At 39.9% G+C, this 27,679-nt stretch overlaps 1 protein-coding gene across 2 annotated transcripts; it reads right to left on the reverse strand.

Moving 5' to 3' along the window:
* Window positions 1–729: 729 nt before the first annotated feature.
* LOC103702802 (uncharacterized) lies at window positions 730–27,593 on the reverse strand. 2 transcript variants are annotated; one of them, XM_008785369.6, is made up of 6 exons: window positions 25,992–27,593; window positions 24,422–24,793; window positions 9,233–9,456; window positions 9,072–9,135; window positions 6,753–6,949; window positions 730–1,134 (listed from the first exon to the last, which is right to left on the reverse strand). In XM_008785369.6, exons 1-6 carry the CDS (start codon window positions 27,378–27,380, stop codon window positions 903–905), a joined length of 2,478 nt encoding a protein of 825 aa, XP_008783591.4. In that variant the 5' UTR covers window positions 27,381–27,593; the 3' UTR covers window positions 730–902. The 2 variants fall into 2 exon arrangements, with proteins under 2 accessions (XP_008783591.4, XP_089780124.1); XM_089923998.1 differs by having other exon boundaries at window positions 1,119–3,138; window positions 25,992–27,582.
* Window positions 27,594–27,679: the final 86 nt, after the last annotated feature.

The raw sequence follows: 27,679 nt of genomic DNA on the forward strand, positions 1-27,679 counted from the left end.
GATTATGATTAGTTTCGAGTGTCTGCTTTAGTTTCTAGCATCTTTGATCTTGTTCATCACCTTTGTGAGGCTTGTAGAACTTGATGTCTAGGAGCTCAGATTACTTGGTTTTAGGTTTCATTATCATGGACCAGATGATCATCTATTTCGATATGCACTTTGGTTTCCAGCATCTCCAATCACGATGGCTTTTTCTGCCAATAGATTCAAAACTTCAACACCGATATCAGACATTGCAAGCTTAGCATCTATTTTTCATATATCGCTCCATGCCGAGAAGAGGAATATATACTTGCAGCAACAACACGAATGGAACCATAAACTTCTATTCTGGGAGCATTTCAGACCTTAACTCCCCCTTTCTAGCCTGCTATAGTTCTTTTAGTTAGCATCCCGGCAACAAGAATGGAAGATTACCAGTAAGCCAGATACTTCACGAACCATTGGTACATTTTGTTACACTTAAATCACCCTCGTTAAGAGGCACACTTCAATACAATTGATGTCCAATAGCTGTTGCATTAGTTTGTTAACACTATTTTGGTTTTAGGGCAAGTTAAATGGCCAGTATCATGTCCATATTCTCTTCAAACGTTCAATTATTTCATCTTCATTACTTTCAGAAGCTAAAAATGTTGATAGCGTGAGGCCATAAAGCTAAGCAATTTGTCTGGCTTTCCTAGTTTTGCACCATAGTATCTTTTAAATGGCTCATCAACACCTCCAAAATGATATGAAAATAATTAAGCTACATAACTTGCAGACCTAGAAGTTTCTTTACAGCAGAAAACATAGTTGCCACCATAATACATATTATGCACAAAAGGGATATAAGAAAACCTCGCCCCTCCCAAAAGGAACAAGGATATACAATTAAAGCTAAGAAACCTATTCACAAAATCCTATTGGTTTGAACTTTGCATTGAATTTGGTGCATAAGGCTCAAAAAGCGTGACACTGGGGTTCGGATCACACTGCAGAATATCTGCAGCTCGTTCAAATTCTTCCCTCAAAATCTTAATGCTGTTTTTGTCAACCACACGGCCAAGATCATGAGAAGTCTCAAAGGGATCCTCTATGGATATTAGATGACGATCATTTCCAATCCGCCTTGTCCAATCCTTAGCTTGCTTGCTGTCGGAAAAATTGCGAGGTTAGAAAAGAATTCACAAGCATTCTAACAAATGTTCCATGGCTAATTAAAAATTACTGGTGTAATACATTAGTACAAAATGGACATCATGTCTCATAATGCTCTGGATAATTGTGAAGACGTTTATGATGATAACACACCTAAGTGCACCATGAACCAGATTTGGCTGCTGACCAAACAAAAAGCTAAATAATGAATTAGAAACACAAAAGTTTGAGAAAAATAAATGAAAAATAAAAAAAAACATTATGAGAATAATGTAAATCCTCTAACCTCTTGAAAAAAAAAAAGAGGTTATGCTTGTCATTAAATGTATGATTGCATGATCAAATCTATGAGTCAGGTAATAACTTTACAAGATAATTTATTTTCTTTTGAAAGAGACGATTTAAATTTGTAAAATAATGCATATTCCATAACATAACAGCAAATCGACCTAAAAAGTTATTACCTAAATAAATTAGAAAAACACGTCCATGCATGATTAGATCCAGAATGCACATGTGCCCTATGAAGGATTGTTGCATGAACCGCAACAAGATCTGTCCCAGCACATGATGGAGAATTTGACTATGGAAGAGAATGACTTCTCTTAATCGTCCATGCAAAAATAAATTTTATCACCCCCAAGTACACATAAAGCATCATCGAAAATGTGATCATTACAAATATTAGTATTTGGCCCATCTAATGCCCATGTTGTATTCAAGAGTAAGGGACATTTTGGATGCTGTGATTTTGATGATCAATTTGTTTGGAGTAAATTTGATAAATAACTCCCAATTTATTATAATGTGCTTTCTTCGTTCTCTCTGTGCTTACCACAATGAGTCTTGTATGCTGGAGCTAGAATTTTCCATGCTACTTCAGTTCGTAAATAGAATTGAGAGCTGGTTGGAAGGTTTTATGGTGGCTATCTTCACTCTAAAATGCAAAAAGGTCTTACTTAAGGATGATTCTAGCACAGTCATAAGCTAGATACTTCGCAAAGCTCATTCTAATCTTGATCCTTTATTGCTGGATATTCTGCACCTTGTATCAATTTTGGATTTCAAAGCTGAGCATGCTCTTTTTTTTTTTTTGCTAAAATGGACGTTTCATACATCACGGGTACGAATACACCCAATAGAATTGGAATACAAAAGGTTCCGGAGTGCTTCGGGCATCTCTCTCTCCTTAGCCCATAGAGTGCCTCCTGAATGGCTTGCTACATATACTGCCACCCAATCGGCCGCCCCATTGGCCTCATGATATACATGTATAGCATGGAATGTAACACCCTCCCTCACCATCATCCAAATATCGCGTACTAGGGGATGAACACCGTCATGACTACTCGAGCCCCTGCGGATCCAGCTAATCACCGTGGCCGAGTCACCCTCCAGAAAAACAGAGCTCGCTCGAAGCACACGCCGCGCGTAGAACAGGAGTCTGAGGCTGTCTTGCAGACTTGAACCGAAGTATCAAAAATCTGACAGTCCCCTGCTGCCACTGCACTGGAACTCGAGCCCCTGATGACGAATCCGGCTCCTCCCTTCCTACCACCATGCAGGACAGCCATCAAAATTGACCTTGAGGAAACTCAGGGATGGGAGCTCCCAGGTAAAAAAATACCCTATGTGGAGCTGTCGAAGCAATGTGGGGACTCTAGATATCCCGAGCTGTCAAAAGTCTATGAGCTGACTCTACATGGATAATCTCTGCAGCCTGAGCACGAGCCCGCTCTATCACGAACCGTAAGGATGGTCGACGCTCACCAATCTCTGCAGCCTGAGCTGAGCATGCTTTCAGGGAAACCAACTACCCTGCTAATTGGCTAGCAGGTAGAGGCATGAACTCGACTTTGTGGATGGTGATACTATGCCTCCCGAGTTGGCACTTCTCCTGTGACTGGATTCTATGGGCATCACCTATTTCGGTCTTCCTGATTTGTTAATTGTCTTTGTACTTTGGCTTCATATTTTATTTGTTCTTCCTTTGAGGATCTACCAAAAAACAAAGAAAAGGGGATGAGTTTGGGAGGGGGGTAGAGATGGGTGGTCGTGGCATGTGTATGGTCCCACTAAGAGGTGTTTGGTGGATCAGGGTTGGAGAAGAAAAGGTAGGTAACAAAAGAGCACCACAAGAGAACTTACCTAGATGTAGGTAAAGAACGAGCATCTATGCTATGCGTAAGGGATATAACTAGCATTCACAACTTCAGGTGGAACAGGACAGACCTAAAGCAACCTAGACAAATCCGATGCTGAACAAAAGAAATGCCCTCCCTGAGAATCATTATAAATAGCCTAGAAATCTAGGCTGGTGAAATCATACTTCAGAAGCACCTCTAATGACATAAATACAATACAAAATTCAGGCAGCAAGAATATTGCCTGGAGAAGGTATAGGTCCAAGAGGAGAAGCCTAACCCAAGCAAGCTCATCACAGGAACTTCTGTTGTGACCACCTTCTTTTGTGCTGCCTAGTTCTTTTGTGCAAGCAAATATGGTATGACCTATCCAAGATCGTGTCGTCTCTTTTATGGAAAAAAAGCATATGGTATTTCATAAAAGAACAATCTTCTAGATAGAAGTCAGACATGAAAAAAGTATTAAAATTGACAAAAGTAGCATTTGAACAAGAATCAGAATGAAATTATGGGATTTTGACACAATGATCCTCTTTTTCATGTGAATACCAAAATAGCCCCTTTTATCGATGAATACTGCCAGCCCCTACATTTTAGTTCAGTGGACAGAAAAATCCCCATCATCATTTAACAAGTAACTCTGCTAGGCAGGAGGCAAATTTCCAATTGTACCCTGTGAAGAGTTTTCAGCAGTGAAACATCTGCCACTTCAGTTCTCATCTTATCGCAATCTCAATTATTGTTGGTGAACCACCCACAGTCCACCTCCTTCCCATTTCTTTGCCTGTCCATTTGACTTGCATGAAGGCTGACAAAACTAGCAGCCAGTGAGTCTCCATGATTATGTTTGATGCACCTCTCCTCCAAGCATGGGTCTCCTCTTCTGGAGATTATCATATGACAAAGACCTCACTACCGAAGATAATTCAAGTCGGCTGATCACAGAAACCATGTATAAAAACAACTGCCGTGATCTCATTGAAAGAGATGCATAGGAAGATTATGCTAAGATGGTAGAGGTAAAATAGGTTGTCAGTGCAGGATTTGGGGTCTGCTTTTCTTTCTAGAGCTTATTGACTCTTACTGTGAACAATTTTGTTATGGGAGTTTCTTGTATCCTTGTTCTTCAGATGCATTGTTTAATAGAGTTTGAATTGGATTGGAGGTCTGAGAAGCTTTTGCCAGGTCATCATACCCAATAACTTTCTTCTAACCCACCTTGCCTTGTGATTATACCAACTAACTTGCTTTCCAGTGCACCTCACTTAGACTTCATGTACTTGTTCTAACTGCTTGCTTTTGGCTGGATGATTATCTACTGTTGGATTGCATAAAAAGCCAAAGTCGAGTAACACTCCCTAGGATGGGTTCACACTTCCTTGTGGAGCTCTACTTTTTACAAACTCTTGGATTAAAGAATCTCAGTTCCTTTGCTGCCCATCATGCATGTGTCCAGCAAGGTTCATGTTCCTTGAGAGCGTGCTCTTCTTGGCATTATATCTAGGAACCTCCATGAGCTTCCAATTCCCTAAGCTTCAAAAGGCTGCTTACCATCCAGTCCAAGACATTGTGTTGTAGTCCACCACTGAACCAGACATCCTTAGTGCCTCCTCCTTGCACCCCAACTTCTAACATCTCGAGATTATGGAGTTCCAAGCAGCAACCAGTCAACCACTCTCTTAGGCATTTTATCAAACAAATTCCTTTCAATCTCTAGATGACCAACAAGGTTCCCACCAGAGTTCAAGACTGCATTTCAGATGTAGCAATTGAAGGTCGGTTGAATGGCTCGGTTGCTAAATGATTTGATTAAAATAGGGAAATTGAGGTGTCAGGTCTCACAGCGGGGCTGGACATCTCAGCAAAGAGAGTGAGAATGTCATCTTCAACAGTCAGTTTGGAAATGGAGTTTGAACATGTGAATAAAAAAGTTGGCAGCAGGGTAGGGAATAGATCCAAGATGAGAGTAGTAGGTGATGAGGGTCAGCCAGTATTCAAACCATAAAGGGAGGTGATGGGGGCCCAATTTTGGCCCTACAGACACCTACGTCAATCAGACGTGTCCTCAGTCCGGCCCAAAATCAGCCTGACCTCGGATTCCGCCGAAAGCTCCTCCGACCTCGAATATTCGCCGACTCGCCCCGGCCAAGCTCGGGGCGCCTTCCTTATTCGCCGACGCACCCCGGCCGAGTTCGGGGCGCCTTCTCCAATTATACGCCCCGACCCCAAGCTCGGGGCGCTTTGCCGGGCACACCCCGGCCGAGTTCGGGGCGCCTTCTCCAATTATACGCCCCGACCCCAAGCTCGGGGCGCTTTGCCGGGCACACCTCGGCACCCATCAAGCCGACTTCGCCAAAAGCACGACGCGACCTCTCAACAAGTTCGGCCTAACTGGCAGCCGTACCCATGTGCATGCCCACGTCCTCCTACATGGCCGTACATTGCGACGCCACCACGACGTACTACTCCGGCCCTACTCTGCCAATGCCTTCCCATTCCCAAGAACGGACTCCATTGCACGCCACAATCAAACCTTGGCTGCGCGCCATCCCCACTCATGATGAGGACGGGCCATGCCCTGCTACGGCTGTCAACGCCTTACCGTTCTCAAGAACGGACTCCACCATGTGCCACAACCAAGCTCTGGCTGCGCGCCACTCCCACTCATGATGGGAATGGGTCATACCTCCGCCACCTAAACACCCCTACTGGGACTATAAATAAAGATCAGCATGTAACACCCGGAGGGACTCTTGGCTGGATATACAAAGCTCCACTCTAACTTGATCGTCAGAGGACCCTCACCAGAAACACCGGTGAGGCTTTGTACAGGTACATTGCCGGTCGCAGGAGGTAGCTCTCCCCATCTTCTTATGCACTCCGGCAGCTCTCCCGACTCCTCCGGCGTGATCACCCTCGGACCAGATTTGAACCACAATAGGAGGTATCAAGCTAAGACAGGCAAGTGAGCTCTTGAAGATTTGGAGTAGCATTGACTGGCAAATAAAGCCTTAACATTTCACTGTCCACAGGCCATGGCATCAAGGACGAGTGGTAGCGAGTGGGTGGGAAGAGAGAAAAAGTTGGAAAGAGGTATTTTATGTATTAGGGGTATTTTATGTATTTTAGAATGTCACAGCTAACAGAGTTTCTGTTGACTAAGCATTCAAGACTTATCTGTCCACTAAAGCAAATAATAAGGGCTTGTTGTATTAAATAATTAAAAAAGGACTAATTGGGCAACAATAGCAGAATAAGGGACCTTTACATCAAAATCCCTAAAATTAAATCATCAGAACTTCATAAATACAAAGTTGAAGCAAAAAAAATGGTAAGGTTCCATAAAAGGTTCTAAAATGTAGTAGTATAAACTTGCAATATTCAAAAGCTGACATAAACAATATCTCGATATAATGCACTTATTATGTAAAAAAACCATATCCTTTTCAAATAACTGAAGATACTTACCTAATGATGCTTCCCGTTCGAACAGATATAACATCACTTGTGTAATCATGATGATATGCCCAGTACTGAAAGAATGCCCAAAGCAACCGTGCAATACTCTCCTTGTTTCTGGCACCAAAATCATGCAGTTTTTCCACTTGATCAAAGTAAGCACATTCAATGTTATCTATGGTTACAGCATAAGTTGCTTCCATTGCCTGGCATATAGATAGGAGCATATATTAGAAGGGAACCCCACTTGAAAATATGCTCAAAAATGTGCAGGAAGTATAATTGAAACTAAGATCAGCAAGCTTCTGGTGTGTTCACATTTTCCCTCAAATGAAATATGCTGCATTCATAATACGAAACAATTCCATAGAACGTGAAGTTTATCATACAAGGTTAACAAGATTTCATCCACAGAATCAAAAAAGGATGAGATAATGAACATTTCTTCATGCAAAGATAAATGAACGTACCAGTGGAACAATGTATATTAAAACTGGAGAAAAATATTAGGAACTAGGAGACTTTTGTGAAGTATTATGAATATTTTCAGCGATCTGTAGAGCTGAAAGATAAAATGGATGCTTAAAGTAAACAATTTTAGAATATGATTAGGAAAATTGGCAGGTTAACAATTGGATGAGGGTGAAATTGCAATTGCACAGTTGGGTGCATAAAAATACCTTAGTTGATAGAACTTTTGTTGCAAGACCAAAGTGCCTCCATATATGGTTGCTTATAAATACTCTTTTAATGGTCTACAAGTTCCACATTAAATGTCAAATGAAGGTAAAACTTGATTTTGCTTGTAAAGTGGATTTGGACAGAGGCTTATGAATTTTGTTGGTCAGAGTTGTCTCTAATATGTACTGCAAAGCACAAGTTTGAATGGCATACTAAATATCAGCATGTAGTTTCAACAGATGAAGTCCCCAAAATTGTCCTTTAGCCAAAAAAAAAAAAAAAAGTCCCCAAAATTGTCGTCTGGGGCCTCTAACCAAGGGGACTTATGATGATATCACCATATTAATCATGGTTTCTTGCAGCCACCTCATATCATGCCAGACGCCTGCGAACACCTCACCTGCCGATGAACCATGATTACATCAGGATGCTTCATATAATCCTACCAGTTATGGCTAATCTTGCTGAGCTGTAGACCAGTCCTGCTTGGTTGAGATCTCCACATGGATGAGTCAAGAATCATTCTCACCTGGTTGACATTGGAAATGCAAGCCATGACTTGCTGCATGCACTATCGGCATTAACTTCATCATCTTGCCAAGCAAGGCCAGCTGCTCAAGCTGTGACCCACATCTTAAGGTCATGGTGCTGCTCATTCAAGTCATGATCCCATGTTGCTCAGTGTTCTTCACCATGTCAAGATCCATCCTTGATGAAACTTTGCCCGCTTGGCCAAGTAAAACTATAGACTCATCGAAACTATACTTATTTTGCCCAGCTGCGATGTTATCTTCTTGGTCCATGATGCTACCTAAAGTCCCATGATATCACCCTTTTAAGCCGATATCATCATCATGCTCAAGTCCAATGCTTATATATATTAGTACTTTATGTACACGATATCATTTTTAAAAAATAATGCATCTCTTATACATCATTTGTTTATTTGTGCAATTGCACATACTCATGCACATTAACCAGTAGTAATTTAAGGGTCTTCAACTTAATTAGACAATCCTCGTTAAAAGAATATAATTGACACTGGTTTCATTTGAAGCCACATGAAATAGTTCACACCTGTCCCATAACAAATCCTTATCAAGAACACAATTTTTTTATTGACATTGAATAATGGTAGAATATGACTAAACAAAATTCTCCTGTAAGCTGTTAAGGTGAGGGTAATATAACTTTTCTTGTGATAAACTGTGGGTAATATAACTTGCTAGCATTCAAAATACAAGGCCCTAGCAGCCACAATGCATCTGTTTTCTTTCTTTCCATCTCTCATCAAGAAGTGCAGCAACCTGTGGCCGAATAAGACCCCCAGCAGGACACAACATTGAAACACATTTCTTTCATACTATAGAGATATCGTTGTGCCAAAATATATGATTAATTCCTTAGACACAAAGAATATTCAAATATATTATCATTAAAGAGTCGATTAAGCAAGAACAAGATAGATACAATACAAATCTATTGAAGAAGGTTGAATGAATAGTGCAACCAAATTATTATATGCTTGAGTGAAGGTATTAATATCTAATTATAGAAAAGTAGCATATCAGCAACAAGTACCCAAATGTAAATTAAATGACTTCCATAAGATTGTCAGCAGCTGTAATGAACATTAAGCCTACATACCTGTAAACAAGGAAGAATTGCAGGCTTGCGCAGTTGCAAGAAGTGAATGCACATTAGCACATAACTGTAAAGAAATTACGAATCAGAATCAACACTAGTCTTAAATATGTGCATGTTGCTGATCGATATCATGTGTAAAAATGAGCTAAAATGTAACTCACGCATAACTAGAAAGTGTCCCTTGATATGTTTCATTGATGCGACGAGATCTGGCCCAATGTTTCACAATAAAAGCCAACTGCCTTAATCTGTCATCTATTTGCGCATAATCCTTCAGGAGCTTTGTGTTAACAACTGCTAAGAGATTATTGATGCATATATCACAAGAAAGTCCAGTAACTGGATCCATCAGCTTTACTATAGGAACCCTAGCACGAGTTAGTGCCTGCGTCACTTGAACAATTTCAAGTGAGAAATCAGAACAAAATATTCTAGACAACATTTACATGAATTTATGTACGAAAGAAAATATTTGCATTGATTTATAATAACTACAAATCACACAATCACATTACTCATAGGCACATATTACTTCTTGTTTTCAATTTCTCTTACAATTGAATAATGCTTCTAGAATAGAAATTTATAATGAAAGGATTGAAAGGAACATTATCAGCCAGAGAATACAAACTTCAACAGCAAAGTCCCTGGGAAAAAGGAAAATTTAAGACCTGACTAGTATGTTGTGATGTATATATTTTTAGGGATAAAGAGGAATTTAGATGAAACGGAATTTAAGTTGTTCTTGATGCAACACCGTCAAAGTTTATTATATGCCTTATACCAAAATGTGATCTTGTTCTAGAAAAGAACATCAGTAAGGATCATTTTCTTCAGCGCATCGCTTAAATCAATCTAAATCAGATCCTTTGCATTGCTGGACTACAGAACACCGCCATGGTATAGGGCACAACTGATTATTTCTGATTTTGTAATCTAGCCCATTGCTCCTCTACATAGATCACTCTGGCGAGTCTTCACTCTTGCATAAAGTAAGCACACTTAAGAATGAAATGGTGAAACATAGAAACTTTCAAAACTAAGCTCAAGTTTGATGAAAGATGGATATATAATTATGTACATGATCATTTCCAGAAGGAGATCAAATGAGATTTACCCATTTGATTTCTTCCCTTTTGGGGAGAGAAGGCATAGGTGAGGAATTGATGGGAAAAATAAATAACTATTTGGTCATATTGTCTGGAAATTCTTTCTTATCATATTAGAGAAATAGAAACCTTTTCCTTGGGAAGTCTTCAAGACTCTTGGTTGGTTGTTTATCAGGCCAGTGATGCACAGCAGTTCTGCAATAGGCCCTGATTAGACTTAAATTACATTATCCTCTACATCCTGTATAGAAATCTAAATGAAGTTAGCCTTCAACAATCATGCAAATGTTGTGAAACTTTGGTGATATACTTGGATTGCATGTGAAAAGAGGGTGACTCAAGCAACGATGACCAATAAATTGCAGCAAAGAGGATTAAATAACAGAACACTCAATTTATAAGAGGCTAATGTTATTGCCACTATAATGGTTTACTATAGATGATGCTTAGAATTTTATTATGGTTTACTAAGAAAAGTAACATTCACAAAAAACTTGGTAATGAAAATATAGGAGGCTCATAATTTTTCCCTTTACAGGAGGGAATCTAACAGAATCAGACATACTTTAGTGAGAGAGGGAAAACTTTTCATTTTACCTGCAACATAGCTTCACATGGCAAAATGTTTTAGCTGTAAATATACAGTTGTGGCATAGGGTCATTGTTAGTCTTCTATCAGTGGTTTCTAAATCTATGTTGAATCTTGTTCTTATATTCATCCTTTCACCTTTTAATATAAATTTCCATATTCATTTATATGGAAAAAATAAGAAAATGGGAGGGAGGGGAAAAAAAGAGCACTATATTTCATTTTTGCCACCAGTATGATGAGAAGAAAGAATAAAAACTAATTGTGATGGATATGGATAAATTAATTCTAATAGTACCTTCAAATGGAACCACAATAGACATGCAGGACATGAACATATGGAACATAGAGTATACCATACAAGAGGGTTCATATATATTGAAGGCTAAACTGTTGGCCAGTTGAAAGAGTAGATGCCCTATAAGCCAATCATTTGATGGGTTTCTCTTTGTAATCCTCCAAATCATGTACATTGACACTCGATATATATCAATAAAGGCATTGTGTTTCATCATTTGCTGCTTATCTATTTTATTATTGGATGATGAACCCCATAAATTAGGACATTGGTTTTAGGGTTATGATGAGATCATACCAGTGAGACCTAAAATCCTAAAATTCTAATTTAGAATATTTCCAGTCAAATTGGTATATTGAGTCGGGGATCAATATTACCGGAAAGACTGGCACATCTTATGTATGCTCAATGTAGAGGGTGATTGATCTCACAATCACTTGTGTCAGACACTAATACAAAGATGTGGGTGCTCATTAGAGGAATGAGTTCACTGAAATGACCAGCCATGAGAACATCTTATGGATTCTTACTTAATTATCAAAAGATGGTTCTCATAGTGGGAGTTGTGCAAGTGATCCTTAGACCTGAGATCACCATGGTACCTTATGCACTTGAAGCTATGTTTTGGTTTACCCTCATTCACGACATTGCGTTGTGTACGGGGTATTCTGGATATGGTGGATTTTGTACGAAGGTTGTGAGTAGGTCAACAAGGAATCAGTCACTTCTAGTAAGAGAAGGTAACATCCTACTTACTCTAATCTTATGATGATTCAAGAAGCCTTTGATCAAAGCAAAATGAATATTAGAAAGAGTTTCTAATGTTTCATTGTTTGAATTATCATATAAAAGATTGAGAGAGACATGAATAAGTGATTGAGTTTGATATTGATCCATACTCGAGCACTTATTCAGGATGTAGTATGACTGAGGGATTGAATTGCACAGTAACTTTCCACTGAAAGGTATGTTTGGATTTGTCCAATACATTCCTCATCTTCCGGGTAGACATGATACGTTGCTAGACGTCAATCATGTCTTGTGGGTTGATCGGATCAAAGAGTTTGATTAGATCAAAGCATCAGAAAGGTTCTGATTGCTAAGTCAGGTTTAGCACTAAATTGAACCTAAATTGGATTAGAGGTATTCTAATCAGGTTAGGTCAACTTGCACCTGCACCTACTGCTGGCTAAGATAAGGAACCCAATGGGTCACACACAAGGGAATTGATCAAGGGTCTAATTGGATTAGATCATGTTTGCAAGATGAACATGCTAGCACGTGTTGCAAACCCTAGCTCCTGATTCAAATTAAATTCGAATATGATTCTTAGATTTGGTTGATCTAATATGATTAGATCATGACCTAATATGGGTTAGCCAAGAGTTGAAACCCATTTGGCTTTAATTAGACCTGATTTGATTAGGTTTAATGTTTTCTTTAAGTTGGTTAAACCCAATTGGATTGGGTTTGATAGGGCCTTCACTTCTGGACCATTGGATCGCTTCCTGGATGAAGGATCTGGTCCACTGGTTGGCGCCTTCATCTGGACCATTGGATGGCTTCCTGGATGAAGGATCTGGTCCACTGGTTAGCGCCTGAATCTGGACCACTGGATGGCTCTCTGGATGAAAGATCTGGACCGTTGCTCAGCGCCTGAATCTGGACCACTGGATGGCTCTCTGGATGAAAGATCTGGACCGTTGCTCAGCGCCTGAATCTGGACCATCGGTGATGGCATCTTACTTCTGGACCATTGGATGGCACCCTGGATGATGATGTCTTGATCTGGACCATTAGATGGCACCTAGATCTGGACCATTGGCTTTGGTTCACTGCATTTGGGCCCTTGGATCATCAGGATTTAAGAGGGAGATGTGAGAAAGAAGTTGATACACCCTTCTCCTTAGCACCCCATCATGATGGGATGCATCTCTTGGCACATGCCTCATCATGATGAGGTGTGTGGATGGGATGCATCCCTTTATGATGCATCCCTCCATCTCTTATAAATAGGAGGTGCCTTGGGGTTCTAAAGATCATCCAAGAAAAAGCCTCTCCTTCTCTCTCCCTTATCCCTTCTTTCTTACAAGCCTCTCTCTTTTGTCCTAACCCAAGACAAGAGGGTCTTCTTTAGGACAAAAAGGCTAGTGAATGTTTTAGAGGTAGAAAGGAAGAAGGAAGTGAAGGAAAATCAGCCAATTAAATCCTTTGGAAGGATTGAACAATTAGAATCAAGTTTTGGTGGAGCTAGAGTCTTGAACCCATTCCTGTGTGGATCAACATCGGAGGATGAACATTTGGGCACCTTAGGACATCTTCAGACATATTGGATATAGCGTGATAGGTATTCTTCTATACCAAGATTATATTTTCTACATTATTTGGTTATACTATTAAGGTGATCTTGGCTTATTAGGGTTTCATATAATGGGTTTTATAAGAAAATTTTATAATCCCGTATCTTCCGCTGCGCCCTAGGGCACTGGGAAACCCCAACAGTGGTATCAGAGCCACCCTTAATCAGTTTAACCAAATGATAATACATGCTATTATCTTGATGCTATGAGATAGCTAGGTTGTTTGTATGCATGATTAGTTTATGCTATGAGATAGTATTATATTCATGTTGTAGCACAGTATAATTGCTAGTACTAAATTATAGAATATGCAATGAGACCAATATAGTAGTATGAAAACTTTGGGCTGACCCATTCTGGAACAATCGACTCAGTTGGTGTCTAGGAAGGAAGCCACAGGTGGTTACTTAATTAGGACCTCACTCTCTGAGTGAGGGGTGCCTCCCACCTGCTTTCCTGGCCAATTATTTGATTGTCCTTTATGGTTGAGCTTAATGTTAGTAAGATACTATTATTTGAAAGCCCTCACTAAATTCATAATTAAGTCGTAGTGTTAATTGCTTTAAGCTGAGCCATTCTGAATCAATTGACTAAGTTGGTGTCTAGGAAAGAGGCTACAGGTGGTTATTTAATTAGGACCTTACTAAGTAAGGAGAGCCTCCCATCTGCTTACCTGGCCAACTATTTGATTGACCTCCATGGAAAAGCTAATTGCTGATATAACACTATAAAGGTCCTTCCTTCATGCTTAGATATTATTATGTCAATATCTACGCTAGCTTGTTGTGATTCCCACAAGGCTAGTATTAGGGATTGATATTGTAATATCTTGGTGCATATGATGCATATGGCATATTTTAATATGTTGCCTTGTTGTGATTCCCACAAGGGCAGCATTATTCAAATATGACTGTATAAAAATGAAGGGTTTGACTTAACTAGACACAATAGTTTGTTGTGATTCCCACAAGACTATATGTATGCTAGAGGACAGAATAAAGTTGGGAATTGCATGGGATACAATTGGAAAGAGTTTCCTACCTTTGAACTTATAAGGGCTTGTTGTGATTCCCACAAGGTCTTTTATAAGGAATTTGGATCTCAACCCCACTAAGAAAATTAGTATTTTCTCGTTCATCATACTTGAGGGTTATGACATTCGATAAAAATAGTGGGAGTAACAATTAGATAGAAGTCCTTGTCTGATTGAATACATGTCATCATGATTGGTCTGCTTATATTAGTGTTCTTTGTAATTATAGATTAATTCTGCAAAAATGGCATCTTCACTCTCACTTAGAGGTATCTTAGATACAAACAAATTGACTGGTCCCAACTATATGGATTGGTTGAGAAATTTAAAGATTGTTCTCACACAAGAAAAACTTTCCTACATTCTTGAAACCCCTGACCTAGGGTCAGCAGGGGAAGATGCAACTGAGGAGGAATTGGCCACATATCGTATGTGGAAAAATGATAGTTTGACTGTCAAATGTATCATGCTTGCTTCTATGAATAATGAATTGCAGAGGCAGCATGATAGCATGGATACTCACTCCATACTCCTTAACTTAAAGGAGTTATATGGTGAGCAGAGCAGAACTGCTAGATATGAGATATCTAAACAGTTGTTCCGTGCTAGAATGATCGAGGGATCATCTGTGCAAGACCACTGTTTAAAGGTTATAGACTTAATCACTCGATTAAGTCAACTTGGTTTGGCTATGGACAGTGAGCTCAGTCAGGATTTGATCCTGCAATCACTACCCGACTCATTCTTGCAGTTTGTCGTGAATTATCACATGAACAAACTGAATTCCTCCCTGCCTGAGCTTCTAAATATGCTGAAAACAGCAGAGTCTCACATCAAGAAGGACAAGGGTCCGATCCTTCTTGTTGGTGAGAGCTCAAAGAAGAAGTCGGGCAATAAGGGTTCAAAGAAAAAACTAAACCCTAAGAGTCACATCAAAAAGAAGAAGGGAAAGAAAATCTCTGGACCCGGTACCTGTTTCCACTGTGGCAAGACGGGGCATTGGAAAAGGAACTGCAAGAGCTTTCTTGCAAGTGTGAAGCCTGATGCAAGTGTTGCATCAAAAGGTATGTTTTTATTACATGCCAATATGACATTAAGTTCTTCTGATTCTAATTCATGGGTATTGGATACCGGTTGTGGTTCTCACATATGCAAATCTTTGCATGGACTGCAGAAAATTAGAAGACTGAAGAAAGGTGACTTCGAGCTATATGGCGCTGGAGGAGAATCCATCCAGGCTGAAGCTGTTGGCACCTACATACTGGAGCTACCCTCCGGAAAGTTCTTGAAGCTAGAAGACTGTTATTTTATGCCAAAAATCATTAGAAATGTAATTTCAATTCCTTTGTTGCTTAAGAAAGGATTCGAAATAAATGGAAAGAGCAATGGTTGCTCTATTTCTTTATCTAATGAGTATTATTGTCATGGCACTATGGAAAATGGTCTTTTAGTATTATGTCTTAATAATGTTATGTTTCATATTGGCAAAGATAATAAAAGAAAAAGAGAAAATATTAATAATACCCTCCTCTGGCATTACCGATTAGGTCATATTAGTGAGACAAGGTTACATAAGTTGTATAAAGATAAATTCTTTGATCCTTATGATTTTGAATCATTAGAAACTTGTGAATCTTGTCTTATGGGTAAAATGACCAAGTCTCCATTCTCGGGACATGGAGAAAGGGCAAGTGAGTTGTTAGAACTCGTACACACTGATGTGTGCGGTCCTATGTCAACTCAAGCTAGAGATGGATACTCTTACTTCATCACATTTACTGATGACTTATCAAGGTTCGGTTTTGTGTATCTAATGAAACATAAATCCGAAGCCTTTGATAAATTTAAAGAGTATCAAAGTATGGTCGAAAAACAAACTGGAAAGTGTATTAAAATCCTTCGATCTGATCGAGGAGGAGAATACCTTTCTAGTGAATTTTTAGACTATCTTAAATTAAAGGGTATACTCTCTGAATGGACACCTCCATATACGCCACAATTAAATGGTGTAGCTGAAAGAAGGAATCGTACCTTATTAGATATGGTACGGTCCATGATGTGCTTCACAAATCTTCCAATTTTCTTTTGGGGACATGCCCTAGAAACTGCTGCATTAGTATTAAATAGAGTACCATCTAAGTCTGTATCTAGCACTCCATATGAGATATGGAAAGGAAAGAAACCTAATCTTAAGTATCTTAAGATATGGGGTTGTCATGCTTATGTCAAAAGAAATTTTGGACATAAGCTAAGTGCTAGATCGGACAAATGTATATTTGTAGGTTATCCTAAAGACAGTTTAGGATATATCTTCTATGATCCTACCGAACAAAAGGTATTTGTTGCTAGGCATGCCACTTTCTTGGAAAAAGAGTTTTTCTTAGAAAAAGGCAAGGATAGAAGAATTGAACTTGATGAAGTTCAAGACCTACAAGGTGAGACACATAATAATCCTCAACCAGATGTACCCATGGAAGAGGTACAACCACTACACACTACTCCTCTCCGAAGGTTAGAAAGAGTGCGAAATGCACCTAAGAGGTATGGATTTATCATTGAGAATGATGAAGCCCACATCATTGATAACGATGACCCTCTGACCTATTCGGAAGCTGTCAAGAGTAGGGACTCTGACAGATGGCTAGACGCCATGAAATCCGAGATAGATTCTATGTATACAAACCAAGTGTGGACTTTGGTTGATGCACCTGAGGGAGTGATTCCAATAGGGTGCAAATGGGTATACAAGAAGAAGATAGGAGCTGATGGCCAAGTAGAAACCTACAAGGCCAGGCTAGTGGCAAAAGGTTTCAGGCAAAAACAAGGCATTGATTATGATGAAACTTTTTCGCCAGTAGCTATGCTCAAATCTATTCGGATTATCCTTGCTATAGCTGCATACTATGATTATGAGATATGGCAGATGGATGTCAAAACCGCCTTTCTTAATGGTCACCTTGAGGAAGAGGTTTATATGACACAGCCAGAGGGATTTATCTCAAAAGGGAGAGCAAATCAAGTATGTAGGCTTAAGAAATCCATTTATGGATTAAAGCAGGCATCTAGGAGTTGGAACATCCATTTTGATATGATAGTCAAAGAGTTTGCCTTCATTAAAAATATAGATGAACCTTGTGTGTACAAGAAGACTAGTGGGAGTGCTATTGTCTTCTTGATATTATATGTGGACGATATATTGGTCATTGGAAATGATGTTCCAATGATGCAATCGGTCAAGACTTGGTTATCAAAGAAATTTTTCATGAAAGACTTGGGTGAAGCATCCTATATACTTGGTATAAGGATCTATAGAGATAGATCTAAAAGGATGCTAGGTTTGTCCCAGTCTAGGTACATTGATAATGTGCTGAAGAGGTTCAGCATGGATGGAAGTAAGAAAGGTTTCTTACCCATAGGACATGGCATACAACTCTCTAGGAAGATGTCTCCTAAGACATCTGAAGAGAGGAATAGAATGAGTTCTATTCCCTATGCTTCGGTAGTAGGGTCGATCATGTATGCTATGTTATGTACCAGGCCTGATGTAGCTTATGCCTTGGGTATGGTAAGTAGATTTCAGGCGGATCCCGGGGAGGATCATTGGAAAATTGTGAAAAGCATTCTCAAATACTTGAGAAGGACTAGAGATGTTTTTCTAATTTATGGAGGATCAGAATTGAAACTAGAAGGCTATTCAGATTCTAGCTTTCAATCTGATCCAGATGATAGCAAGTCAATCTCTAGATATATCTTCACTTTGAATGGTGGAGCTGTGAGTTGGAAAAGTTTCAAACAGCAAACTATAGCTGACTCAACTACTGAGGCAGAATACATAGCTGTTAGTGAAGCTGCTAAGGAAGCAGTCTGGATGAAGAAGTTCATCACAGAGCTGGGTGTAGTTCCTGAGATTGCCGGACCAGTCCCAGTTTATTGCGATAACACTGGAGCAGTTGCACAAGCTAAGGAACCAAGGTCTCATCATAGATCCAAGCACATTTTGAGACGCTTCCACCTTGTTCGAGAGATAATCGAAAGACAAGACGTCAAGATTGAACGAGTAGACACAAAGAACAATATAGCAGACCCATTTACTAAAGCTCTACCACAGCAGCAATTCAATCGTCACCTCGATTGTATGGGGTTAAAATATAAGGGCGATTGGCTTTAGTGCAAGTGGGAGATTGAAAGAGTAGATGCCCTATAAGCCAATCATTTGATGGGTTTCTCTTTGTAATCCTCCAAATCATGTACATTGACACTCGATATATATCAATAAAGGCATTGTGTTTCATCATTTGCTGCTTATCTATTTTATTATTGGATGATGAACCCCATAAATTAGGACATTGGTTTTAGGGTTATGATGAGATCATACCAGTGAGACCTAAAATCCTAAAATTCTAATTTAGAATATTTCCAGTCAAATTGGTATATTGAGTCGGGGATCAATATTACCGGAAAGACTGGCACATCTTATGTATGCTCAATGTAGAGGGTGATTGATCTCACAATCACTTGTGTCAGACACTAATACAAAGATGTGGGTGCTCATTAGAGGAATGAGTTCACTGAAATGACCAGCCATGAGAACATCTTATGGATTCTTACTTAATTATCAAAAGATGGTTCTCATAGTGGGAGTTGTGCAAGTGATCCTTAGACCTGAGATCACCATGGTACCTTATGCACTTGAAGCTATGTTTTGGTTTACCCTCATTCACGACATTGCGTTGTGTACGGGGTATTCTGGATATGGTGGATTTTGTACGAAGGTTGTGAGTAGGTCAACAAGGAATCAGTCACTTCTAGTAAGAGAAGGTAACATCCTACTTACTCTAATCTTATGATGATTCAAGAAGCCTTTGATCAAAGCAAAATGAATATTAGAAAGAGTTTCTAATGTTTCATTGTTTGAATTATCATATAAAAGATTGAGAGAGACATGAATAAGTGATTGAGTTTGATATTGATCCATACTCGAGCACTTATTCAGGATGTAGTATGACTGAGGGATTGAATTGCACAGTAACTTTCCACTGAAAGGTATGTTTGGATTTGTCCAATACATTCCTCATCTTCCGGGTAGACATGATACGTTGCTAGACGTCAATCATGTCTTGTGGGTTGATCGGATCAAAGAGTTTGATTAGATCAAAGCATCAGAAAGGTTCTGATTGCTAAGTCAGGTTTAGCACTAAATTGAACCTAAATTGGATTAGAGGTATTCTAATCAGGTTAGGTCAACTTGCACCTGCACCTACTGCTGGCTAAGATAAGGAACCCAATGGGTCACACACAAGGGAATTGATCAAGGGTCTAATTGGATTAGATCATGTTTGCAAGATGAACATGCTAGCACGTGTTGCAAACCCTAGCTCCTGATTCAAATTAAATTCGAATATGATTCTTAGATTTGGTTGATCTAATATGATTAGATCATGACCTAATATGGGTTAGCCAAGAGTTGAAACCCATTTGGCTTTAATTAGACCTGATTTGATTAGGTTTAATGTTTTCTTTAAGTTGGTTAAACCCAATTGGATTGGGTTTGATAGGGCCTTCACTTCTGGACCATTGGATCGCTTCCTGGATGAAGGATCTGGTCCACTGGTTGGCGCCTTCATCTGGACCATTGGATGGCTTCCTGGATGAAGGATCTGGTCCACTGGTTAGCGCCTGAATCTGGACCACTGGATGGCTCTCTGGATGAAAGATCTGGACCGTTGCTCAGCGCCTGAATCTGGACCACTGGATGGCTCTCTGGATGAAAGATCTGGACCGTTGCTCAGCGCCTGAATCTGGACCATCGGTGATGGCATCTTACTTCTGGACCATTGGATGGCACCCTGGATGATGATGTCTTGATCTGGACCATTAGATGGCACCTAGATCTGGACCATTGGCTTTGGTTCACTGCATTTGGGCCCTTGGATCATCAGGATTTAAGAGGGAGATGTGAGAAAGAAGTTGATACACCCTTCTCCTTAGCACCCCATCATGATGGGATGCATCTCTTGGCACATGCCTCATCATGATGAGGTGTGTGGATGGGATGCATCCCTTTATGATGCATCCCTCCATCTCTTATAAATAGGAGGTGCCTTGGGGTTCTAAAGATCATCCAAGAAAAAGCCTCTCCTTCTCTCTCCCTTATCCCTTCTTTCTTACAAGCCTCTCTCTTTTGTCCTAACCCAAGACAAGAGGGTCTTCTTTAGGACAAAAAGGCTAGTGAATGTTTTAGAGGTAGAAAGGAAGAAGGAAGTGAAGGAAAATCAGCCAATTAAATCCTTTGGAAGGATTGAACAATTAGAATCAAGTTTTGGTGGAGCTAGAGTCTTGAACCCATTCCTGTGTGGATCAACATCGGAGGGTGAACATTTGGGCACCTTAGGACATCTTCAGACATATTGGATATAGCGTGATAGGTATTCTTCTATACCAAGATTATATTTTCTACATTATTTGGTTATACTATTAAGGTGATCTTGGCTTATTAGGGTTTCATATAATGGGTTTTATAAGAAAATTTTATAATCCCGTATCTTCCGCTGCGCCCTAGGGCACTGGGAAACCCCAACACCAGTGACTCAAGCCTCATTGATATTAAAATCAGATCAAAATCAAATATGCAAATATCAGATTTTGTCGAATTAAATCAGGTACAAAATAATCCAAAGACAAACCACAAGGATCATTTATAGATCAGGTCACTGCATGTACAACTATTTTAGCCTGGACAATATATATATATATATATATATATATATATATATATATATATATATATATATATATGTATGTATGTATGTATATATATATGTATATATATATGTATATATATATATATACTAACTAAAAAGTACCTGCAAATGCACATGGTCTTTAATAATATAATAGAAAGACACTAATATATAGATGAGTGTTAAACTTTTCAGATTATATTAAAATGTACAAGAAGGTAAGTTCCTACTAAACAAAATAGGGCAATTTGAAAAGTATAAGAAAGTAAAGACGACAATCGAGTATGCCATAGAGTAAGTATGGAATGGTTATATCAACCATTCGGAAAGAAATACAGCTAATCAAACGGTAAACAGAAGCCAGACAGTATGCAATCAATTAATGGAAAGGAGGACGATTTTTGTGGGTTTGAGGAGACGCAAGAAGAATAGATGGAAAATAAAGGTTTGGTAATTGTATTTTACAAGGAAAGAAGGGCCAAAAAGAAATAGAATAGGCTTGAAAGCATGGTTCGCCATACCAATCCGAACCGAAAGATACGGAGTGTACCGTACCATACCGGTTCGGTACCGGTATACGGTACAGGAGGTGTACCGAGTACCGAACTGATACATAGTACGAAAGACGTACTGATACTCGGTACGCCGAAAAGATTTCATATCGTACCGTACTGACATAGTGCAGTGTAGCTAGCATCAGTACGGGGTCCGATACTGAGACAGCGAACCTTACTTAAAATTCTTTCTTAAAACTACTACTAACCAACTTGATAGCCTAGAGAGCACCCAACTTAGAAAATCAGAGTTCATATACACATGAACTTTGCCATCAAGTGAGCGGATCTTTTGCCAAAATTATAAGACAAAGGAATTCTTCCAATATCTGAGCATGTGATTTGTTCTTTACCTCTTCATAAATCCAAATCTCTCACAATAGTTTATCTTGCAAAGAGCACGTATTTGATTATTGCATCCAGTTGACAAGTAATAACACTAAAGGCACATGGCCAACCCCCTCTGACTTGGTGGCTAGGTGGTCTTGTTATAAGCTTTGCAAGGGTTCAAGGATTGGCACCACCCTCTTCCTTTTCAAAACACTAAAGGCACATAGAAAATTCATTTTTGTTAAACTAAATTGACCATGTCATTCTAGTCTTTGCCCCGTTGATTTTCCACAATGGTGCCTAATAGGTTTATGCGGAACTTAACTGAGGAAACCATAGCGCCAACAACCATCATTCTTTGGAAGAGAGAGAGACAGGATAGTTGTTTGGAATTGAGGGGGCTTCTAGATTTCGCTGAGTTGTAGAATTTGATCCAAATCACAGACCGAGATGCACAAAGAGGGAGAGAGAGAAGTTGGCATAATTCAAAAATGTATTAGGCTTCAATCATGCAAAACCTGATCCAACCCAAACAGCCTATATTCATGCATGTGTAGAAGTGGGCTCAAAGTTCCATCTGATGCAATTGCATGGTTTAAATAAAACCAAAATAAAATCAAAATACCTATTAATTGTGCCTCCATCTGTCCCAGTCCTTAAAAACAAGAAAAAAAAAAAGAAAGGAAAGGAAAAGGAGGAGGAGGAGGAGGAGAAACATATTGATATTATCTTGTTATGACAGCCATTATATAATACACTAACAATTGTTTTCACAGTTAAATAGGAGAGATGTCAGATGGTTGACCCAAGTTAACCAAAGGGATGTTATCATGGAAAAAATAAACATATATATATAGCATATAGTATGAAGCAACATAGAAAATCATGCAAAAGCCAAAAAGCAAATTTCTTACAAATTAATCCAACATAAATTTGAAGTGCTGTTACTAAATCACCTAGTTTCATTTGAAGAAGCAAAATTAATAGAACAAAAAATAATCAACTATGCTTGCCCTACTTATACCAAGATCTTCTTTTTTTTTATTTAGATTCAATTATCTATAGTAATCTTACATGCACCTCGATCTCAACTACCGATCAAGTCCATGTCTTCTACTACTCAAACTAAATAGCTTGATAGCACCATTGAGATTTCCATTCTCACCTGACTTCTCATTAGTCAGAGAACAATAACCCATCATGTCCGGGTATTCCACAGCTCAAATTCAACAGTTTTGACCATACCATTGGGGTTTCGATTCTCACTTTGTTATAGGTTGCTATGGCTGATACAGCATCTTCGAAGTATAGATAGGATGTCTGGTTTCAAATCCTGGGTATTGCTCTTTTCTTTTTTAAAAAAAAGGATTTGGACCGACAGGCATGGAAGGGAGTTAACAGAGCTGATCCAGTATTTCAATAGAAACAGAACAAGAATTTATAATCAGAACAATGTGAGGGAGTCCCAGTATATGTTTTAGATAAAATTGAATGGACGAATTTGATGTAGAAGAAACATGGATGGGTCTGATAAAGAAGGTAGCATTGGGGGCACACAAGGAAACCCTATAGATTGGGGATAGCATTAGCTATATATTGGCATGGTTAGATATGAGAGAGTTTCAGTGATTTGAGATGAATGGTTGAGATAGGTTTAATTGGATCCAAGGGTCATAAAGACTTGTTGATAGAAATTTATTCGTGCTTATATAAATACATACATATATATACATATACATATAACAAGATGTAGGCATTATAAGCAAACTATCAGCACATGATTAATTAACGAACACGTGTAAAATATCCTAACAACAGAAATAGATGATAAATTAAGGAAAAGTTCTTACTAACAGAGATTTACTTTCTTAAATCTGAGGAGGATCAGGGTAGGTGCAAAATCAAATCGTATTAGTCTCAGACTGGTTTGGTTTCAGTTTAGTCACAAAGATCCACATCTAATCCAGTTTGAAACAAACCAAATTTTTGATCCAAGTCTGACTAGATAACTTTGGTTCAGATTCTGGTCATTTCTACTTCAGTTTCGAATCAGAAATGTCAATTCCATTCACTTGCAGCCCTAACTGCAATTCATCTGAACAATAAATTACGCTTCACAAAGCTATACACAAGCAATAGAATTGCATGCACTTTATTATCACAATGCTTAGCTAGTAGAAAAAGAAGAATAATAAATACAAGAAATTATTATACAAATCAGTATTTCAGGGAAAACAGGCACTTGACTCTTAGCAGTAATCATGTTTTAAGCATAAGATGCTGAACATTGTCATTTAACGAATAAAACATATTAAAGAACATGTGATTCTTGTTTACCTGCACATTTTGAAGATTACCAGACTGTAAGATATCTGCCAACTTTAACAGAATATTGGGCTTGCTTATGTCATTGTCATCAATAGCAAGACAGACATCAATGTCACTATTTGAGACCGCAAATGAATTGGCACATGATCCATAAAGGTACAGCTGAGCATTGGGCCATTCTTTGTTTACCAATTTCCCCAGTGAGAGTAACAATTTCTTTGGCTTGGCTATTTCCTCCTCCGTAGGTACTAAAGATTCAAAAATTGAAAGGAAACTATGTGTCAGCGCATCCATGTCCCAGCGACATTCCAGTGCTCTCCTTCGGATTCTCACTCGTTGGTTTGATACATAATGTCCTCTAAAAATATCTGACCTGACGTCCTGCAAATCATATGTGGCACGGAATACCAGATTTTCAGAAATACAGTTACAACAGGAAAGAGATCTATTTGCTTTGTTAAACTTTAGTCTGATAATTAACAAACATACACATCAGCACATAATTTTTAATAGTTTAGAGCAGCTGTTTACTTGCATGAGGTTATGGGTTCATACCCTAGTAGACATGTACAGCTCAGCGTGCTTTATACCAATTGAGCAAGAGTAAAGCAGTGTACAAGCCTCTTACCCAAGGTTCACCGTACTATACAAAATCGGATAGTACAAAACGTACCATATTGTACCGGTTCGGTACTAGTACATAGTATGGAGGGCTTACTAACACTCGATATACCGAACCGGCCCCGTATCATACCATACCAACACAGTAATAGTGTGGCACCGGTACGAGGCCCAGTACTAAGACGACATACCTTGTTGCTACCTACTTTGTGCTGAGCCAACATGGTTTGTTCCTTCTTAAGGACTACCCTCTGTTGTATGGCTCTAATAGTGTCCATCCGTGCGTGCACATGCATGCAAAAGAAAAAAAACATAAACTCTAACAAACACGCCATGAAAGAAATGCCTATCTTAGGGCATCATTAGGCTAATGACCTAGGATACCAACTTTTCGAATAGTTTTTGAAGCAAACAAATCCATTTTACACCGAATTTTAACCTCTACTGGACTACCTTTCTAGTTGTAGATATCCACAAACAGTGATGATGTTTTCTCCCTTGGAATGCTTGTTTTATTTTAATTGGATGAGATGATTGTTAGCAAGTCAAGCACTAGAGAATGGTTCCTGGTTATAGGCATTATAGTGAGTATCGATCCTTCAATTAATATAAAAATGAGATAACACAATCAGAGAAACACGTGTTACATGATTACAAATAATAGAAGAAAGAGACCAACATATACCAAAATCACTTATGGTTGAATCACTTATGGTTGATGCATTAACTTCACTCTAGCTTATAAAAAGAGAACCATAAAAAGACATACCGGCCGACCAGCTTTTGCACATCATAAAGCAGCAATTTGGATGCACTCACACACACACACACATACACACAAAGAGAAAGCGAAGCAAATAAACTTATAAATATTTAAAGCCATACAAGATTCGAAGAGAGAACTTAGTCACCTTTCCAAAGGCTAAGTGCAGAGCATACTGAGGAAATATTGGTTTACCTTACCCCGTGAAGTACTCATATGTGTCATGGCATTCCTAGCCTCTGAATCAACCCTAAGCTCCAGAGAATCCGTAAGTTGTTCCCCTAACACATCTTGTTCCCCACAAGTATCCCTTCTAGATGATATATCATCAATTTCTCTCTGGTCTGAACTTTCCAGACTGTTCCTTCTAGCATTATTCCCTCTGTCAACAACCTCATAATTCGCATCCTTCTCTGATTCTCCAACAGGATGTCGACTGCTGTTGATAGGTTGACTAGAGCTAACAAGCTGACTTTTAAGCTGCGATTTGAGGTGAATATCACTATGGGTCCTGTGATGATCATGCCGAAACTCTCTTTGTAAAACTACATGTTCTGGGTGAGACGGAGACTGATGATTCTCGTCCCTCCAACTCCTCTCCCTCCTCCCCACCACCTTTTGATCCCCATCTTGCCTCTCATGCGTAGCGACCCATTGCTCCAGTCCCTGTGGCCTGTGTACAGGACCCAATGGCGTCCCTTGTTCCCTGATTCTACCTGACCTCTGAAATGGGGCACCCTTTCCTTTCTCTCCATGGAAATGGTTCCGCTCAAAGTGCCCACGTGACCTCTCAGCCTGCGCCTGGAAATGGTTCCGCTCAAAGTGCCCATGTGACCTCTCAGCCTGCGCCTTCCATGGCGCCGAACTAACTTTGGGGAGGCTCTGGCCAGCCAACCCTCTGTCCAATTCAGCAGCACGACCAGCCGGAAACTGAAAACCCAATGGGGGTCTCAAATCATTCCTCTCTTCTGGCCCCCGAGAACCGGAAACCTTCCTACTTGACTCTATTTTATCCACGAGAACCCTATCTGGATGCGGGTGCCCAAGAATTCCGTAAAGATCGCTGCTTGGACGGGCGGCAGCAAGAGGGCCGACGTTGGGAGCCGAAAACCCTAATCTTTGGTGGTCCATCCAGAAGAAAGGGTGGTTCCCGGTTCCGGGGGAGCCCGTGGCATCGGCGCCGAGGGGAGGGAAACCGGGGGGCGGCGGCCAGAGGCCCGGGTGCTGGGACAAGGGGGGAAGGGAGAAGTGGAGAGCTTCGGGGAAGTGGCCCGCCGCCGGCGGAGGAGGAGGAGGGTAGGAGGGCGGTGGAGGTCGGAAATCGCGGGGAAAGAAGGGGCAGCTGGGGCCGAAGGCGGCGACGGCGGGGTCGTGGTGATAGTGGGGTGGGCAGTTTGGGAGAAGAGGGGAAGGGGAGGCGGAGGGTTGGGTCTGAGGGGGGGTTTGGAGGAGGCGGAGGAGGAAGGCACCGTCCAAGGAGGAGGAGGAGGGCTTATCTTGAACGCCGGTGATTCCAGTAGTGTGGTCTCTGGAGAAGGAGGAGGAGAACGAGGGGGCTCCGCCGCCGCCGCCGCCGTCGGCCATCCCCTTTACCGGCGGAGCGGACGGGCTTCGCAGTGAAGTCGAGAAGCCTCAGGGAGTCGGCAACGGTGGATGCCTAGTTTAACCAACGGGAGACCTAAAACGTGAAGGAACGAGATATCATGAGTTTGTAATTAGCGGCATATTCTTTCGACCATGCTGAGGGGATAGCATAGCTTTCAGCTTTAGGATTGTGATTTGTTTAGATGGTTTTGAAGCACGAGTGGAAGGTTCTCTCGCTCGTTTGTTCTTATCTTCGTTTTCAGGTTTCATCCCACCACAAGAGGATACTGATCAGCTGG

The sequence above is a fragment of the Phoenix dactylifera genome, chromosome 6 (assembly GCF_051530095.1).
Source record: "Phoenix dactylifera cultivar Ajwa chromosome 6, Ajwa_hap1_PhDact_Kaust_v1.1, whole genome shotgun sequence".
Classification (NCBI taxonomy): Eukaryota; Viridiplantae; Streptophyta; class Magnoliopsida; order Arecales; family Arecaceae; genus Phoenix; species Phoenix dactylifera.

What these genes read in the sequence shown, in the direction of transcription:
- LOC103702802 (XM_008785369.6), bottom strand. Translation starts at nt 27,380, where the DNA reads ATGGCCGACGGCGGCGGCGGCGGCGGAGCCCCCTCGTTCTCCTCCTCC. An exon ending in GGGACACTTTCTAGTTATGC is followed by an intron (nt 9,136 to 9,232) that starts GTGAGTTACATT and finishes ATTTCTTTACAG; the next exon opens with TTATGTGCTAATGTGCATTC. An exon ending in CGAACGGGAAGCATCATTAG is followed by an intron (nt 1,135 to 6,752) that starts GTAAGTATCTTC and finishes TTTTTCCGACAG; the next exon opens with CAAGCAAGCTAAGGATTGGA.